The sequence below is a fragment of the Amblyomma maculatum genome, chromosome 7, assembly GCF_055883805.1.
Source record: "Amblyomma maculatum isolate TAMU_Amacu chromosome 7, ASM5588380v1, whole genome shotgun sequence".
Taxonomy (NCBI): domain Eukaryota; kingdom Metazoa; phylum Arthropoda; class Arachnida; order Ixodida; family Ixodidae; genus Amblyomma; species Amblyomma maculatum.
In genome coordinates, this window is record NC_139350.1 from 104,256,100 (window position 1) to 104,276,362 (window position 20,263).

The following is a 20,263-nucleotide window of genomic DNA, read 5'->3' on the forward strand; positions in this document are numbered from 1 at the left end:
ATTTGGAAGCACCAATCAAGGAAAATATTTATAGACCACATGCTTGTACAAGGCTTCACTTGTCCCTGTGAGAATTCTTGCCACATGTGTTTTTGCATTTGTATGTGGTTTTGCATTTTACTCGTTCCAGAGCAAGAACTTGCAGTCGATGACTTGTACTTGCTAACTAAACTAAGCTTTGCTAAATGCACTTTTTTTTCTCTAGACTGCTACAGGAAGCGGCTGCATACAGGACATGCCACTGCAAATGGCTCTGGAGGCTGCCATAAAGGACGTGACGGGCCTCATCAATAAAAAGATTGCAGATCTCAGAAGGCAAGTGAGGAGGTAATTGAATAATTTTATGCCATTTTGAGCGTGACATTCAAGAACCATCCAAGCTTGTCAGCTTTGTCATTACTTATGCTTGCCTTTATTACTTTAGGGAACAAGCGGCCAAAGGAGCACTGCAGGGAGCAACCACACAAGAAGCTACGGCAGATGGGAATTGCTGATGAATGCACAAAGGCACATTCAAGCAATTTTTTGAATTTGGAACTTTCACCATTCAGCGGAGCTGCTTTATGGGTATCTAGTTTAAAAGGATCTTAGTTGTTTCAAGTAGAGAAGCACTTTGCATTGCAAGTACATTAAAGTAATAAATGTGAAAGTGTGTTATTGAATAGAGCTGTGTTGTCTTGATTTCAAGTAATTCATGCAGATCTTGTTCTGGACCACTCCAAACACATGTAAATTTAGTCGAATATAGGCAGCCTTGTAACGACGAACATTTTAAAGAAATCAGTCCTGCAAGCATCAACATGCACCAAATGATGAGAGTATGGGTCTAGTATTAGTTCCTTAGTGAATACTCAGTGGAGTAGGAACTTCCCAACTCTAATGGGAACGCATTGATTCTATTATGTTATAATGGGTACTAGTTGGAATCGCCCAGTTAAAACCTATTGGATTTGCCCAGTCGAAGCTAGCTGGAATCGCCCAATTATAACCAGCTGGAATCGCCCAGTTGTGACCAGCTGAAATCGCCCAAATGGAACCAGCTGAAATCGCCCAAATGGAACCAGCTGAAATTGACCAATTGGTGTCAGAAAACCTAACTGGTACCAATTGGAAAACTCCCAATAGGAACCAATGAACTTTTTTGGCTGGGTCGCCGACTGTTGGCATCCTCTCATTATGTATCAAACCGATCCCCTCAATTTCTCTTCAATTTTCTGCTTAATACCTTGCGTGCATCTCGGTCCTTGCACTCATGAAACTTTAGGTAGCACAAAGGCGTCCTGCACAGCTTTAGCTCTCGGACTCCATCAAGTTCCATCTGAAACTCGTGCCGACAAAGGAAGCTTCACCTCCGCCGCTATAGACGAGGGAGGCGCTGATGAACCCTCTGAAGCTTCAGTTTACAGGCAACATTAATTCCTAAGAATGTTGGAGGTTGGACACCCACCGAAGTAGCTCAGGTAGGAAGAGAACCGGACGTGCAATTCAGAGTTCGTAGGCTCTGTTTCCAAAAGTGGTGCTTTCTTTTGCTTTCTAATTTGTATTTATTTACCTTTCTCACAAAAATGATTACAGTACTAATTCAAGTTACTAGAAAATAAAATTAAATACCAACTACGCTCACGTTGGTCTCGCCAACAGTTTGCTGCTTTCATTCCTTATTTAACTAGCCCCTGATTCCACCTAAATTTCTTGCCTATTCATTTATCTGTCTATCCGTCCTTCACCTTCCGGTCGGATAGTCAGAAATTAATTCCCCAGTGACTGTAAGACGTAGCCCTCAGAACGCCAAGCAGCAAACATTTTTTTTTTAAACCAGAATTAGCAGCACAGTTGCAGCCTCCGCAATCAACCGATTCTGTCGTGTTTCCCTCCTCCCGTTCCCTTGCAGAAGTTTTTTACTCTCCTGCCTCCCCATATAGCTTCCGTCATGCTTTCTCAAGCCAACATTTCCTTCCTCATCTGCGTCTGACGGAAGCGTAGCGTCCAGAACGATCTCGCAGCAGGAAAACCGCGTGCGAGACAACAAAACTGGCAAGATAGAAGGGATGTTCTTTTATATTGCTCCTTTTGCAACACTGTTGCAAAGTATTCCTAATTTATGGAAGGTTTTTGACAAATGATGCTTCTGCGAATTTGGACGATACTTTGCAACACCGTTCAAAGTGTTTGCAGTCGGTGGAAGGCTTTTGAAATTACGAGGCACCTTATCAAATGCTTTCGCGAAGTCAAATATAGCGTCAGTTCTTAATTTTGCATGAATGGCATGATGCAGGTCAGTTAAACACAATAAATGGTGTTCGCCCACCATTCACCCGTCAGTCAGAAAGATGGACCCGTGGATGCCGCCTTGGGTTTTGGCGTCACCGTCCTAGGTCACTGGCCAGAGTAGACCGCAGGACATTCGAATGGAGAGTATGAGAGAGCTGCTTTCCGGAGGCGCCAATCGCCCTAGTAATTTGCAGATACTACCTTCGATATCTCAATCTTTGGGACGAGGAATACACTGAACATTGATGTGTTCTGTCTCCCTCGTCTCAAAGTTTAAGCTGGCAATCATACCAACTAGCCCGGGAGAATGCCATAATGCTCTAATACCTGATCAAACCTTTGGGCTTGTTTGTCCAAATACCATGCCCTTGTCAGTGGCTTGTTAGGAAGGCAACCAAAAGTCAATGAAAGAAAGTGTACTCGATATTTATGGATGTAAGTAATAAATGAATGTGGAGTAATTGGCTACAAATCCGAAGAAAACGCAACCGGGTGCCGCTAGTGGGATCCGAACCCATGTCCTCCTAATGTCACGACCGGCGCTTTAGCACACAGCTACTCTCCGTTAAATCTTCCACTTACTTAGGCATGCATGCTGCGTACAGCCTCTCTTTGATGTTGTCCGCCAGCGCCACTATTCTCTACAGCGGTGGACGTGGAACAAGTGTGCTATCGCAAGTGTCAGAGAGTAATTTAGTGGGAAAGTTGAGGGCTGTGCGATAATTCTTTTACGCTTCCTAGGAAGACAAAGCCAGCAGCTTGACTGGGCAAGGAATTCAGCATTAATTTACACTATATCAAATCCTCGCTTATTCACCTTTTACATGGCCAAGGTACTGGCGCTTCAACATGCACTCATTCACGAAATCCTTTGCAGTAGACAAACGCCGTATCATTTCGCGCAACCCCGCCTCGAGGTAGCAGTTCGTGAAAATGTCTCACAAAACCCTCTGTTGACGATAGAAACGTACTCTCTACGCGACAGCACATGCATGAAGGGAGCGGGTTTGTGGCCTTGAGGCAGAACACAATACACCACAAGTGTGTTACGGGAACAATAATGAAACATCTCAAAAGCAACTGCCGCTGATTATCTTCAAGAATGACAACTTGATCCTTCGTTTAAAGTGCGCCTCGTTACCGTTTTTACAGTGAAATATACTATATTGTTTCTTCTTTTCTCGCGCACGTTCGAGGCGAATGCGGTTAATTCTTCTTGGCTTCATTGCCTGCTAAGTGGAGCCCTGTGGTTCACTACATTCTAGCAGTTGATCCTAGTGCTGATGTAGTTCCAAAGGAGTACTTGGTGACTGTAACCTAGCGTAACGGTACTATTCTTTTCCATGTTGAGTTCAGGAGAAGACATCGCCGACGTATGCGAGAAATGTGAGGGCACATGAAAAAGGGAACCAACCGGGAGACTTTCTAGGGAGGCAGCGCTGGAGCTGCGGCTACGGGTGGTCGGCTTTGGCAGGTGGTCTCGCGTGCAGGACGAGGAGGAGTCATGCGCGACGGCAACCTGCAAAACGTTTCACCGAGATAACTTTTAGGCCGATGTTATAGTTATGTAAACATGGCATTTCCCTCAATTCTGTTTTCTTCAGGGCAGCTGACATTCTGAGTCGGTTTTAGTGGCATGCCTTCGTTAGAAAACTGCATGTTCGCTACACTTCACGCCCACTTTTGTTGCCATGTTTAAATTGCCGCGTGCATCACGATGCCCGAACTTCACATAATTAATGATCATACAGCCACTTAATACACCCACAGAGATTGCATGATATCGTGCTCTTCCGAAGGGCTAAATTTTAAGGACGCTTAAGCTTCGTCTTTAAGAATGGAACGCGATAGCGTGACACAAAGACGTAGTTCACATGATAGACCACTCGTTAACTTGTCCAAAGTTACTCATTTCTATTTATTAATCCTTCCGGGACGTAGAAACGCTGCCAGCTACCTTGCCGAAACGCGCGGGCCTCAAGTTGCCGATCCAAGCCGGCGCGATGAAGATCTCGGAGACCATGCCCTGTCTATTTTATTCCGTGCGCCACACGCATGATGGCGCTAAGTACACGCCAAGCGAAGATTAAGTACAGCGGAAAAGCAATTTGCCACTTGCTTAACTGCACATTCTGTAATTTACATGCTCATAATTATTATTATACGCCAAATACACTTCTCTAAGGGACATTTCTCAGAGAGCACTGCAATCAATACACGCGACTTTGTCAATTTCATACCATCTAGTCCATTGGTTTATGGAGATTGTGATGTTTGTCGATGATAATCCTGAATGGTTGCCAAAGGTAGAACATTTGATGGATCTAAAAAAACTTTAGAACGACGAAGCCATCCCCTGCAGTCTTATTATATCAGTGTCTTGGGTGTGTTTGTGTTGTCTTGCAAGAGACAGGCAATAAAAAAAAAAGCTGGCGACGCGGAGTGGTTAGCGTTCTCGCCTCGCACATCGGAGGCCTACGTTCGATTCCTCAGGCCGGCGAATGTTCTTATTTGTTTTTATTTATTAATGCGTCTCGGTGTTATCGCTCACGGCCAACGCCGGACGACGCAGGACGGCATCCGCCGACGACGACACCGAGTTTTTTGGGACACTGGGCCCTTAACGCTACTGCGTTAACGTAGATGTCAAGCAACCATAACAGTCATTGCTACAAAGCTGTAGCAACTACGATGCAAAGGGAAGAGACACAACCAGGTTCATTAGAATAGTCATGTGCGCTAAGAAATTCTAGTGATCGCGTATTTCCAATTACGTAGCCAGAGGCATTGTTCTTGTACAGAGTTCATAAAGGCCGATTCCGGCGATTTTTCGACTGCACTCAGTTAATGATGGTTTTATGTGGCTGAAGGCTTAGTCATCACAGTACGCACTGTCTTTTGCGATAAGCAAGCAATAATTTTTGCATCCGATGGCGGAGCATGTAGCCCCGTTCCGTCATCTCAAGATCGTTTCCTCGGCATATTAAATGTTAAGCGGTATATCAAACTATGATCGACCTCAGCCGCATCAAGTAATTAGACGAAAAATTCGCAACAGTTGCCGCACTGAATGGTAAGAGATTACCGCAATGATTCTGCCCACGAGAGCAGCTGACAACGGCGCTCTGGCAATGGGCGGCGCCCTAGTCGTCGCTAGGCCTAAACTGTTTCACACCAAGCCGTAGCGGACGGCGCTTCGGAACTGATTGGCGCTACAGTAAAAGGTCTGTTTGTGGAACAGTCTTACTGTCAACCTAACTGTTTCAGAGTGAAAGAAAGATGTAATTTCGGCAGCGCCTTAGCCGCGGAGGTAGAGTACCAGACCGGATGAGTTGAGCGACATATCGGCTGTGAGATTCGAGCAGAAATTCACTTGTATTGCAGTTATCCTCAGAATTTCACTGCAGATGAGCGATCCTCAGTAAGGGTTTTTTTTTCATTAATTTATTTTAAAACGTATTACATAACAGATCAACAGATTTCAGCATGCTCTTTTTGCCGACGGTGGCTCGCAGACAATCAGCCATGCCGGCACCGGGGGACTGCAGCAGGCAGGTAAGTTTTGTGATGTGCACACAACAGCGAAATATACTATAATGTTTCTTTTTTTTCTCGTGCACGTTCGGGGCAAATGCAGTTAATTGTTCTTTGTTTCATTACATGCTATGTTGGCACACCGTGGTTCACCACATTCTAGCAATTGATCTCTAGTGCTGATGCATTTCCAAAGGAGTACTTGGTGACTGTAACCTGGCGTAACGGTACTATTCTTTTCCATGTTGATTTCAGGAGAAGGCATCGCAGACGTATGCGAGAAATGTGAGGGCACATGAAAAAAGGAACCAACCGGGAGACTTCCTAGGGAGGCAGCGCTGGAGCTGCGGCTACGGGTGGTCGGCTTTGGCAGGTGGTCTCGCGTGCATGACGAGGAGGAGTCATGCGCGACAGCAACCTGCAAAACGTTTAACCGAAATAACTTGTAGGCCGATGTTATCGTTATGTGAACATTTCCCTCAATTCTGTCTTTTTCAGGGCAGCTGACATTCTGAGTCAGTTTTTGTGGCATGCCTTCGTTAGAAAACTGCATGTTCGCTACGCTGCACGCCCACTTTTGCTGCCATGTTTAAATTTCCGCGTGCATCGCGATGCCCAAACTTCACATAATTAATGATCATACAGCCACTTAATACACCCACAGAGATTGCATGATATCGTGCTCTTCCGAAGGGCTAAATTTTAAGGACGCTTAAGCTTCGTCTTTAAGAATGGAACGCGATAGCGTGACACAAAGACGTAGTTCACATGATAGACCACTCGTTAACTTGTCCAAAGTTACTCATTTCTATTTATTAATCCTTCCGGGACGTAGAAGCGCTGCCAGCCGCCTTCCCGAAACGCGCGGGCCTCAAGTTGCAGTCATAGTTCCTCGGCAAAATCGTTGCCGATCCGAGCCGGCGCGATGAAGATCTCGGAGGCCATGCCCTGTCTATCTTATTCCATGCGCCACACGCATGATGGCGCTACGTGCACGCCAAGCGAAGAAGTACAGCGGAAAAGCAATCTGCCAATCGCTTAACTGCATGTTCTGTAATTCTGTAATTTACATGCTCATATTTATTATACGCCACAATACACTTCTCTAAGGGACATTTCTGAGACAACACTGCAATCAATAGACGCGACTTTGTCTATTTCAAACCATCTAGTCCATTGGTTTATGGAGATTGTGATGTTTGTCGATGATAATCCTGAATGGTTGCCAAAGGTAGAACATATGATGGATCTAAAGGAAATTTAGAACGACGAAGCCAGCCCCTGCAGTCTTATTATATCAGTGTCTTGGGTGTGTTCGTATTGTCTTGAAAAAGACAGGCAATAAAGAAGAAAAAAACTGGCGCGGCGGAGTGGTTAGCGTGCTCGTCTCGCACCCTGGAGGCCTACGTTCGATTCTTCAGGTCGGAGAATTTTCTTACTTGTTTTTATTTATTAATGCTTCTCGGATTTTTCGCTCACGGTCAAATGCTGGACGATGCAGGACGGCAGCCGCCGACGACGACACTGAGTTTTTTGCGACACGGGGCCCTTAAAGCTATCGCGTTAACATAGATGTCAAGTAACCATAACAGTCATGGCTACGAAGTTGTCGCAACTACGACGCAAAGGGAAGAGACACAACCAGGTTCATTAGAATAGTCAAGTGCGCGAAGAAATTATGGTTATTGCGTATTTACGATTACGTAGCCAGAGGCATTGTTCTTGTACAGAGTTCATAAAGGCCGATTTCGGCGATTTTTCGACTGTACTCATTTAATGATGGTTTTTTGTTGCTGAAGGCTTAGTCATCAAAGTACGCAATGTCTTTTACGATACGCAAGCAATAATGTTTGCATCCGATGGCGCGGCATGTACCCCCGTTCCGTCATCTGAAGATCGTTTGCTGGGCGCATTAAATATTAAGCAACACATCAAAATATGACTGACCTCAGCCATATGAAGGAATTAGACGAAAGATTCGCAATACTTGCCGTACTTAAAGGTGCGAGATTACCGCAACCATTCTGGCCGCGAGAGCAGCGGACAACTGCGTTCTGGCCATGCCTGCGCCCTAGTAGTCGCTAGGCCTAAACTGTTAAACACGAAGTCGTAGCGGACGGCGCTTCAGAACTGATTGGCGCTATAGTAAATGGTCGGTTCGTGGAACAGTCTTACTGTCAACCTAACTGCCTCAGAGTGAAAGATATAATTTCGGCAGCGCCTTAGCCGCGGAGGTAGAGTACCAGATCGGATGATTTGAGCGACATATCGGCAGTTGTGAGATTAGAGCAGAAATTCACTTGTATTGCAGTTATCCTCAGAATTTCGCTGGAGATGAGTGATCCTCAGTAAGGGTTTTTTCATCAATTTATTTTAACGCGTATTATATAACATATGAACAGATTTCAGCATGCTTTTTTGCCGACGGTGGCTCGCAGACAATCAGCCGTGCCGGCCCCGGGGGACTGCAGCAGGAAGGTAACTTATGTGATTTGCACACAACAGCGAAATATACTATAATGTTTCTTCCTTTCTCGTGCACGTTCGGGGCAAATGCAGTCAATTGTTCTTTGCTTCATTGCCTGCTATTTTGGCACCCTGTGGTTCGCCACATTCTAGCAATTGATCTCTAGTGCTGATGTAGTTCCAAAGGAGTACTTGGTGACTGTAACCTAGCGTAATGGTACTATTCTTTTCTATGCTGAGTTCAGGGGAACACATCGCCGGCGTATGCGAGAAATGTGAGGGCACATGAAAAAGGGAACCCACCGGGAGACTTCCTAGAGAAGCAGCGCTGGAGCTGCGGCTACGGGTGGTCGGCTTTGGCAGGTGGTCTCGCGTGAATGACGAGGACGACTCATGCGCGATGGCAACCTGCAAAAAGGTTCACCGAGATAGCTTGTAGGCCGATGTTATAGTTATGTAAACATGGCATTTCCCTCAATTCTGTTCTCTTCAGTTCAGCTGACATTCTGAGTCAGTTTTAGTGGCATGCCTTCGTTAGAAAGCTGCATGTTCCCTATGCTGCACGCACATTTTTGCTGTCATGTTTAAATTGCCACCTTTATGGCGATGCCCAAACTTCACATAATTAATGATCATCCCGTCACTTTACACACCCTCAGGGTTTGCATGATATCGTGCACTTCCGAAGGGCAACATAGATGTCACGTAAAAATAACAGTCATTGCTACGAAGCTGTAGCAGCTAGGACACAAAGTATTTAGTGAGTAAACGCTAAACTCCAGAAGAAATTCGCAGATTTTCGGATTACGACTACGCTCTAGCGTGTGTGTTTACATAGTTTTTGCAATGACTCCATGTATGCTGCTCATTCGGTTTTTTTTTTGCATCGGCGTGCTATGGTGTTTAAAAGGAAGATGATCCTTTGGTCCTTCTTCCCGATAATGATTTCTATTAGGATCGCTTCTATGTCGCGAGCTGTGATGTCGTAATTTATGGCGACAATGTTTCATTTTATGAAGGTTGTGATTCTATACTTGTCTCCTCGACAGCTTCTAAAATCCTGGTAGCCCAATCATTTGACTGGGTTTTTACCAGTCTACTTTAATGCAGTGGGTAAAAGTTACTCTCCTATTTGGTCTATGTGTTGTTGCAATAGCGCTCGCTTTCTCTGGTACCCTTGGCAGTTCCACTGCCAGATTGTAGAGCTGTCATTTTGGTTGCGGCGTCTGCCCATGTTTACCAAACATTTTTTCTTCTACTTTTGTGAGGCTGTAGTTAAAATCTGAGGAGGCGATGGCCAATGTCTGTATAGCCTGCGTCTGCTCCTGCATTTGCTTTTGCAGACAGGAACCCTTTAGGGACAGCAGGAGACTTCAATACCACACAACAGGAGCAGAGCTACACAAGACAAGACACTAAAGGTAGACAATTGTGGGAAGACATACAAAAACCAGGGCTAATACTGCCCACCGACCCAAACGTACCTACACGAACGGGCAATAGGGTTAGCAAAGACAGCACTTCCGATCTAACGTTAAGCAAAAACACGAGAACAACAGACTGGAGAACACAGCGCAAAATTATGAAGCAACCACTTTATTATGGCGTTCACGATAGGTAAGGGGGCCAAAGCCAGTAGATTTAAGCATCTCAAGATCACAGAATGAGACAAATGTAGCCAGATTTGAGAGATTGAAGTTATTGAAAACAACACCAACATAAATAAATAATCGGAAAGACTCCAGAAGCACGCGGCCAAAACATCCACTACCCTAGAGGATGAGTATGCACCGCCAGACATTGACAGCAAACTCTTCAATATGTGGAAGAAAAAAAGGGGACCTTGAAAAGAAGCTCAAAGCCCGGAGATTGAACCGCAACATTAGGAGGGAATTAGCCGGACACAACAGAGATAGAAACAGACGACATAAAATTAAATTATCAAAACTGGTGCGGCAGGTGCGATTACATGGAACAGGGTATGAGCCTGTCCAAAACGTGGAGAATCCACAGACACCTGCTAGATCCGGACAAATCGAAAATACAGGCAAACATCAATCAAACCAAGGCTATGCACGAGTTAGAAGAGACGGATGGCCAGCTATATATATATATATATATAGACAAATTGTTGGATATATACACAGTCCAAATAGAAGTCGAAGCGCTACCACAATATACTGGAAAACGCAATCTTGATTTCGATGGTACAATCACAGAAGCAGAGGTTTGAGCCGAAATAATCGGCCTGAGAACGAGATCGGCTCCAGGACAGGCTGGAATCACAAATACGATCCTCGGAAACCTAGACGATGAATCAATGTCGGCGTTTACAAATACATGGGTGAAGTATGGAAACCCGGAAGCCTTCTACTAGCATGGAAGACAGCGAATGTAGTACTCATACCCAAGCCAGATAAACCATCAAAATTGGACAACCCGAGATCCATCTGCTAACCTCGTGCGTGGGTAAACTGACGGAACACGTGGTGCAGACGAAACTCGCCAAATACATGGAACAAAAAAGCCTCTGTCCACATGTAATGGTGGGCTTAAGGCCGGGCCTCAGCACACAAGACGTTAGGCTCCTACTTAAGTACGACATTCTAAACTAACATACTCTGGACACAAATGCTATTCTCGGATGTCAACATGGGCAATACTCACTGGACTTCAAGAAATTGAAGTTGACGAGAAAACTTACCACTACATTAAATACTTTTTCTCGAACAGAGCAATAGTTTGGTTTTATTTGTGGGCGTTAACGTCCCAAAGCTAGTAAGGAACTGAGAATTAGTCACAATCTTGAAAGACATCAAATACCCTACAACCACACTAGGGAGCAAGCGAACCCCCCAAGGCTCCGTCCTGTCCCCATTTTTGTTCAACAAAGCAGTGAGAGGACTTCCCCCTATATTAAACCGGATGCGAGACCGAAAATTTAGTATGTACGTGAACGACACGATTTCTGGAAAATAGGAGCAGTGGCGCGCAGATAGATTGGAAGCTGAAGCCTACCCCAGACGCAGTTGTCAAATACGACGGCGACAGAGGCCTATCATGCTCACCGCAGAAATCGGAACACTGTATCTACATCCCAAAAAGCAGGAAAAAGAAAGAGGCAGAAATAAAATCAAATTTGAAGATTCTTTTGTCCTTCGAGTAGATGAAATCAGAATATTGGGTATTTTCATTCAAATATATGGCCAAATTACAAACACCATAAGGAAACTGGAAAATTACGCGGCCCAGGTTACGGGAATATTTAGGAGGGTTGCGCTCGGAGTCCACAGCCTCAAAGAGCGTAGCTTCTTAAAGATGACGCAGTCTTACATCATCAGCCTCATATGTTACGCCACACCCTTCCTCGATATTAAGAAAGTTGAACGCGACAGAATTAACACCATAATAAAAAATGCATCAAGTGGGCACTAGGACTCCCTATATCCACTTCGACAGAGAAGCAGGAAAAGATGGAAACTTACAATACATGGCAAGAACTTACTGAGGCGGTCCGAATAGCGCATCTAGAAAAATTAAGCCAGAGAAAAACTTGGAGAACCATACTAGAGTAGAGAGGCCTCCAACAAGATAAGGCCTACATGTAAAAACTAACATTCCCTTCTACACGAGGAAATACGTATTGGTTCCATCTTTGCCGAGGAACATGCACCCGGTACATAATAAAGAACGCAGGGAACAAGGAACAAAAACTATTGCAAAAAATATGAGGAAAAAAATTAGCCCATGAAGTAGCCTGTGCTGATGCATCATGCAGGAAACATGGAGCTGCAGTCTAGAAGGTGGTCGATGGAAACGGAATTACCGAGATCACAGCCTCGTCACGCACCCGCGACACAGACACAGCTGAAGAGGTTGCAATAGCGCTTGCTTACACTGGTTCGGAGGCAAGCGTGGATATTAGCGACCGCAAAACTGCTTTTTGGAATTTCGGAAAAGGGCGGATCTCGGAGGAGGCCAAGCGCATCCTCTTAGAAAAACCTATTGATAAAAGAATATCCATTATATGGATACCTGCACACGAATCTGTCACTGGCGACGAGGCTGCGCACGAGCTCGCCCGAGCTCTCTACCCCCGGGAGGCTGCAGAACAGCCCGATTGCAAGGGAATGAAAGATTGCATCATAACATATCATGCAATTAGCGAGCACTATAAGCAAAATTGAAGGAGCTATCAGCCCATAGATCGGTCTGTCTACAACAATGAGGCGTGCATTTGGAGCCGTTTGCAAGCTGGAAAATAGTTATGTCCAGTTTGGTCTTCTTGACATAGACCGGAGGTGAAAATAATTCCAAATGAAAAAAACTGTAGTCTAAAGGGCACTCTCGATCCCATAATTTGGGAATGCGCTGACATCCCAAGCGCCGGCTTAAACATAGACAGTAGAGAAGCCAGGGGAGCTTGGCTCCGGAGCGGAGATGCCGCAATCCAGCAGCTTGCCATCCGCCTGGCGGCTGAGGCTATGAAGAAACAATGTAACTTCACTAATCCTTAGTACGCGGGGTATATACTGACCCGCGCCTCCGGCCTGCGTACCGGGGCCGGGGAATAGGAGGCCCCTTATCGGTGGTATAATGAAGTTTTCATACATACATACTGCTCGTTCCCACGGCATAAAATGCACGCTCAGCCAGCAGTACCAAACCTATCGACTTCTTTTCGCTTTGGTTGCACCTTTATTTGTTCACAAACTACAGCTGCCTGCGATCCAAGAAGCGCCGTGGATGCTACGTCCCCTGTCTTCGCTGGGTATACACACAAGCGGAGCCCACCGCTGCCGGCTGCGCTCGTAGAGAAACGATTGCTGCGCTCGCTAGAGAGGGTAACATATCGACGCTTCCCGCCCAATGTGCACTCGCTTTGTGATGTAAGCAGTCGTTGATGTTGGGTCGCTACTGCCAGAACTACACTTGATAGCCACATGCGACCACTAAAGATTGAAAATGTGCTCTCCATAAGCCCCGAAACTCTAGTTCCGAACACCGCGTACTCGCGCTAGGCCTACTCGTCGCTCTGTGAGCCGGCAATTCGGCGCCGATTAACATTTCTGGCCAAGGCCATTGCTGATGGCAAGGAGGAACATATAAAGTGTGGCTTCTTTTCCTTTTTCTAACCCGGTTAAGCTACAGACAAGCTCAGCTGTTTAGGCTGTGTGTCAAGTTCTCGCTCGGCCTCCGATCCGACCAAAACAGATCTGACGACCATCCGCTGATCAGTTCCGTTGGTTTCGCGGGGCCGAAAACTACACACTACGGTGATAGGCGACCGTTGGCCGTGTTTACGTCATCGCCGGTGTAATGCGAAATATCAGTGCGTCGATAAGCTAAGGAAATAACTGTGCAGCCCACTGACTTTTACCGTGCCTTATGCTAAAGAAAATATGCCTTACTCTATATCGTTTTCGTGCGGTAACATCTTCATCAAGCACTTCTTCATGTGAGACGACCACTGTGTCAATCGTCCGAAAAAATAAAAACACTTTCCTTTGATATTGCAGTTTGCATTGCGGATGACGTACCGCCGCGTATCCTCTCTGACGTCACACGAGCATTACAAAATGGCGGTCGCTCTCGGTGAGAGGAGCTTCCCGATTCCGATTTCAATACCGTTTTTTTGTAACATTCGCTGCTCGCTAAGCACTGAAACTTTGCGAGCAGATTCACAGACCGGTATATTATTCATAGAAGTATACAACGGCAATACATCGACAATGTCATCTCCCCTTTAAAGCGGGTCTTAATAGCGGTCTCCGGCTTTCTTTCAGATAAGGCGGTAACTAGCTACTGTATGTTAAAGAACATATATGGTCAAGAGAGGCAGAAAGCAAGGGATAATGCGATTAAGTGAGTAGTTGATTGCAGGTACGAGAACGAGATTCCGTAAAGGGAGTCCCAGATGGGAGCCATCGAGGCAGTCGTGTCAAACCCTTGAGGCTGAGATTGAGTGTATCCTAAATAAATTATTCTTCTTGGCATTTTAGTTTGTTTTCAATCTTATTCGAAAGCCAGCCCAAAAGAAGGCAACTTTTCAACCTCGTGCTTAATCTTTGTGAAACTTCGTCTGTGAAATTACGTATTACGAAACACTATCTGTAAAACCACGTGTTCATTCTGGTAGCCATTTAGTAACATATTTTTTCCAAATGTAATCAGCCTGCATTTTTAAAAGAATGTGACTATGACTAGTTAGTAATGATGTCTTTTTATAAGAGCACTTACGATTCTCTACCTCTTTGTGTGATGTTATTAGAACTGCACACATGAAAGGGACAGCTCAATCACGCAAGCACGTTTCAGCGTTAGCGAAGAAAGAACAGTGTTCTCACAATGGTGCTCTATCCTTGTTTCCTACGTTAAACTGATCACTGAAAATATCGAATCTCAACCGTGAAAAATAAGTCGGCAATTTCTCAGACCTCATTTCTTATAAAATTTCTCATTGTAAATGTTTACCAAAGGCTTGTGTGTTACGTAATATGAAACTATCACATTTATAAGATTCTAACTTCATCTAAAAACAATAGATAAGAAATCTCGTTGTGAAAGTTAACAAAATATCCCCATCCTGCCGTTACTGCTGCGCGAAGCGTACGTGACATTGGAAATAGCACCCCTGCAGCGCTTGCCTCTCAGTTTGGAAGAGCCATGTGATGCTCTCGCTTTCAGAATACACGAGGAGGCCTTTTTTTCAGGTGGAATTTTCCCTAAAAGCCGCAAGGAGACCAAAATATATCGAGTAGAATGGAAAAGATGTCGCGGCGAAGAAAAGTGCTTGATGGGTCGGGTGTTTGCAGTCTCATATCGGCGTACATTTTTTCACACTGAGAATTTTCTATTTCTTAAATGTCACGTTAGCACATCTTAAAGCAGTGCCTGCATTGCAATGCGTTTGACAAAAGAGAAAATAACATAGAAAGAGTGAAAAAGGACCTCTTCAAAAAGAGCCATGTGCCACTGTGTTCTACACCCTGCCAAGTATGCGCATTCGGAGAGCTGTGTCCCAGTGTCCTTTCCCAGGACCCGAAGCAGCATGTACTGGTCTCGGGAGATAGATTAACCTTCATATCTCGCTGTACTGACCGCAGAAAAAGACTGGTTTCCGATTTGAATTTTTTTAAAGCGCGGAATAAAAAAAGTAAAAGCAAAACAGCACTTTGACGAAAAGCATTGTTTTCGCACATTTTTTATCCTCAACCACGCTAAAGCTTCGCGCCAGCTCAGCCAGCAGCCTCCCAGGTCGCGCAGAGTAGGATCGCTCCTGTAGAGCTGAAACCGAAGCTAGAGTTGCGATAGAGACTCCGGCATGGATTCGCCAGCAGGATTCCCACGCGAAAATATTCCTAAGAAATCTAAAATAAAAATGGACCTCGATTATCATTCGTCCCATTCGAGCTGTGGAACAGAGCACAGGCAACAAATACAATACAATACAGAATACAGAAATACAGCAGGTATTGTCATCATAATCATCATCAGCAGCAGCAGTCAGACCATAGCCACTGCAGGACTTCACCCCAGAGAACTTCGTAACCTCAGCTGCCCACCCAACTTTCTGCCGCCTCCTTTTGCGCGTTTCCTTCCCTTGTACTCCATTTTGCTGCCTTAAGCGACCATTGGTTATCGTCTCTTTGCACTACACGCCCTTCCCACGGCCACTTTTTTTTTTATTTTGACTAGAATGTCATTATTCGAGTTATGTCTTTGACGCACTCTGCACGCTTCGTACCTCTTAACGTTTCACCGACCATTTTGCCTTCCACGGCCCTAGCGTTGTCCTCAACTTATGTAGAAACCTTTTCGTTAATCCCCATGTTGCCGCCCCATAGAGGAGTACCGATATGATGCAACCGCTATATAATTTCATCTTTAGGAATATCGGTAAGTTGCCATGTTAGTCATAATGGGCGAGAACTCTGCGAATGCGCTACATCCCAATCTTGCTCTATTTATTTTCATTTCGTGCTCCGATCTGCGGTTAATACCGGCCCTTACTTGACATATTTGCCTACCACTTCCAGTGCGTCGCCGCCTATTGTAAATTGCGATTCCTACCCGAGGCTGTTGAACAATACCTTAGTCTTCTGCATATAAATTTTCAAGCCTACGGTTGTGCTTTTTCTGCATAGATCATCAATCAATCTTTTGCACTTCATCCCCCGAGTTACTTAGCAAGGAAATGTCATCAGCGAATCACAGATTACTGAGGTATTCTTCATCAGACCTGATCCCTGACTGCTCCCATTCGAAATCTCTGAATACTTACTCCAAACAAAATATGAATAGTACTGGAGAGATTGTGTCTCCTTGCATAACGCCTTACTTTTTGGGATTCGTTTTACTTTCTTTGTGGAGGACTATGGTTGTAGTGAAGCCACTATAGATATCTCTAGTGCGTTCACATGCGGCTCGTTTACAGCCTGATTTCTCAAAGCTTGTATGACTGCCTAAGCTTCTCCTGAGTTAAACGCCTTTTCATATTCAATGAATGCTACGTATAAGGGCTGCTTATATGCGGAGCATTTTTCTATTACCTGGTTGCAGGTATGAATATGACCGAAAATTGTTGGCCCTTTTCAAAAACCTGCTTGGTCGTTTGCTTGATTGAAGACTAAGATGGTCAATATTCTGTTAGCGATTAGCTTAGTAAAGGCATTATCGTAAAAGATAGCTAATTGGGCTGCAAATGTTCAAGTCCTTAGCGTCCCATTTCTTACGAAGTAAGGTACCGTTAGCGTTCTTCGAAGCTTTCGGCACGACAAAGTGGTATGGTGCAGTATATGGAAATGCCGTAAAATAGCGACGCGGGCTACACGAGTGACTGCGTAGGGGAGGGCTCTAAATAATTTCGATCACCTGTGGTTACTTTACGTCATTTACCTCGCATCGTGAACAGAAGCTCTTTTTCCTCTCTTACACCGAAACGCGCCGCCGCAGGATGGATCGAACCCCCGTCCTCTTGCTCAGTAATCGAGCACCCTAACGGCTCAAGGGTGCAGTCTCTAACGATGCAACAGTGAAAGGCACATATAAGAAAGATCAATCTAATGCTTCTTTTTTCCCCAGTGACAATCTATTATATAGCTCCCTCCTGTGTTTTTATATTTGCGCACCGTCACCATAATGCTCTCCGTGATACGTTTTTGAATGACTCGAAGTGCAGCACAGCCATCGCCGGGATCGCAGCGAAAGAAACTGCCCAAGCACACCGCAGTTTACGCGTGAAATAAGCCGGTTGAGCGAACACCTGTATTTAATTTTTTTTACCCCTTTTAGAACAAAACATTTTCCCCTTGAGTGGAAGTTGCGTCGCTGTCAAGAAGTCGGCAAATTATTAATACAGTCAACCTTCAGGTATTTTTGTTCACTGATCTTTATTGTACAAAAAAAAAAAAGCTCTAGAAGCAGCCATTTGGTGAAAAGCTGATTACATGCTGAATATAAAACTGATTAAGGGTGACATGAATGCGCCGCGTTATGTTCGCAGGCTACCAGCGTGTATTTTAGGCTGAAAATTAAGGGGAATCCCAAAAACGCCCCGTTTGTGATTAAAAAAAAAATCATGAAGCGTCAGGGATCTCTGGCCAAGTTTCCCTATACATCAGAACCTAAGAATACCCAGCAGCGCACAAACCAAATTTATTTGCAGCCTGCGTAAATGGAATAAAATTTTGTACTTTAACGCTACCCTCATAGCCCCCCCTCTGGCTCCCCTATGGGGACCTCTCAACCCACCTGCTAAATACAGCGTCGCTCTTTTGTGCTACTTGGACGCACCTGTGAATATGCGAGCTTTGTGGTTTATGGCTATTTGTCAGCGTACTACAAAAGCTCAAAAAGGCAAATATCTACAAATGATAGGCGCACAAGAGCGGCTACTCACCGGTTCGGGCTGTCGCGGAGTAGTCAGCCGTGCGCGATTTCCGTCTGAGCGGGGGATGGATGATGAAGTGCAACGAGGTCCTTGCAATGTGATATGCAACTACAATGAAAGAACTGAAGTCATACTGAGAGCGAGGTTTCCAGCAAGACCGGCCACTTACCGAGCGGCGATGGCGGCATAAAGGTATACCGAAGCTGCGCCGAATCGGCCGCTGGTCGTTGTCTGGTCCTGGCAAGGCTAGAAACGATGGCTGGCGTTCCAACTGCAAGCGTGAGGTTTGAAGTCACATCGAAGAAATTTTGCTCGTGTTAGCTCATGACATTGAGGAGAATATCCAGGCAGGCGGGAGCCGTGAATGATTTCTATGAAAGTAAGCTGTCTTAGACAACCAGCGCCTATAGGTTTTCACTATGAACACGGACTAAATGTAGACTGCGCTCAAAAGTAATTTCTGATTTGAGTTATTCAGGAAATTAGTTTGGGGAAGGCAGTTTGCTCGATTTTTGCCAGCATTTCCTGCACTATCATTTTACAGTTTTTAGAACCATTGTAAGCCCTATAGTAGAACAATTATTGGTGTCTTATTAGAAATTTTGTGCAAAGATCTCATACGTTCTCCGCATTTAAGGTTACAGAAATTTTGTATCGATGATTCAACGAGCCCCACGATGATATACTCGAAGCGTCGCGTCGCACGGCGTCAAAGCTTAAGCCGCTTTTCTGTCGAAACCAACGGCGCAGGTTAAATACAGAACGCGGCGGCCGTTTTTCCGAGGGTAGCGAAAAGCAAGGCATCCTTGTAGCATATTATTTTAATCCACGTTTAAGAATCCCAAATAGTAGAAATTGCTGGAGCACTCCTTTACGGCATCCCTCACAGCCTGTCTTTTAGGAATACTAAACGCTAGAATCCAAACCAAATAATGTCCGGAATGATACATCATGGGCAGGGTTCCTCAGGAGAATATATATAAAGTTATATGGTGAAAAAACCAAACATACTCACTTACCGTGGCAACTTGAGGTAGGCGGCTGGCTGTAGACTGGTTGCCTAGAATGAGGAGCAACAGTTCAATGAAATCACAGAGATACTAGATGCCAGTAGTGTAACCCAATAAGAGATTGATTACGGCTACAGGAACCAACAGTTTTGTTCCCTCAAATACATGGCGTAGGTAGCTATAGCACTACAGAAGGCGAGCGAAATTTGTGTTCTTGAGTGTATATTTTGCACTGTGGCAGGATAGGCAGTAAACATACTTTGCGCTTCAAATCAATTCATTGCAAGAACAATCCCACTTCCCCATGCGTAACGCGCACGAGCCTACAGTAACCCTTTAAATCTCGCACCCCGCTGACAGCGCTCAGAGCACAGGATTATTTGTTCCCTGTTCCGATGTCTACGGACATCAAAAATTGAGTACGCCGTGCTCGTAGAGGCGGCAGTGAACGAGATGTCTGCCGCGCAACAAGAACACTGAAGGACCACCGTTTTTGTGCGAAGCTGTGTACTCGAGCTTTCAGGAGCGTGGATCAGACATTTTTCTTAGCATTTCCGGCGGGTGGGTTTTGAACTTTCTAAAGCGCACGCTTCTCGCACAAAAAAAAAAAAAATGGAGGGTTGAAAAAACCTTTCCTAAAGTAAGGGGATATCAAGCCGACGTTTTCATAATCTAATTCAGTCCGCTGATAAGGCAGCGGCCGGACCAATCACCCAGGTACGAACTGTCAGTTTACCAAGAGTGGTCTTGGAGGATTCTGTTCACAGCTATTGCTTTCAAAATGACGTTTTAATTTCTTTTGGAGCCCCGCTGCTTAGGAACTCTCATTGCCCTGGACACAGTGTTTAAAGAAACCAAATTATGGTGCGAAAAACTATTTGTAGAATTTATTGGCTAAGTTGCGTTTTATCTGTTAGCAAATGTAAAAGATATCAAGACATCCGCTTCTCAATATACGAGGGTTGACGCCACGTGCAATAATGACGCCAGTGGCACATAAAAATCGCTGCGCTTCTCCGACTGCGAAGAACAGCCTCCCACCGCCTGGGGTGATGCTTGGCAGAGTAAGGTCTCATGAAAACTTCCTCCA

The 20,263-nt window shown here is 45.0% G+C and overlaps 1 protein-coding gene across 1 annotated transcript in view; it reads right to left on the minus strand.

The window, feature by feature from the left end:
- The window catches only part of LOC146184239 (uncharacterized), a 203,027-nt gene that overhangs the window by 168,946 nt on the left and 13,818 nt on the right, over positions 1-20,263 (minus strand). The window contains exons 2-7 of the mRNA XM_084608511.1: positions 19,183-19,223; positions 18,333-18,434; positions 18,173-18,271; positions 8,575-8,679; positions 6,119-6,223; positions 3,686-3,790 (exon numbers count right to left, since the gene is read on the minus strand). Coding sequence (XP_084464637.1) covers positions 3,686-3,790; positions 6,119-6,223; positions 8,575-8,679; positions 18,173-18,271; positions 18,333-18,434; positions 19,183-19,223 — 557 coding nt within the window. The remainder of the gene's footprint in view (positions 1-3,685; positions 3,791-6,118; positions 6,224-8,574; positions 8,680-18,172; positions 18,272-18,332; positions 18,435-19,182; positions 19,224-20,263) is intronic.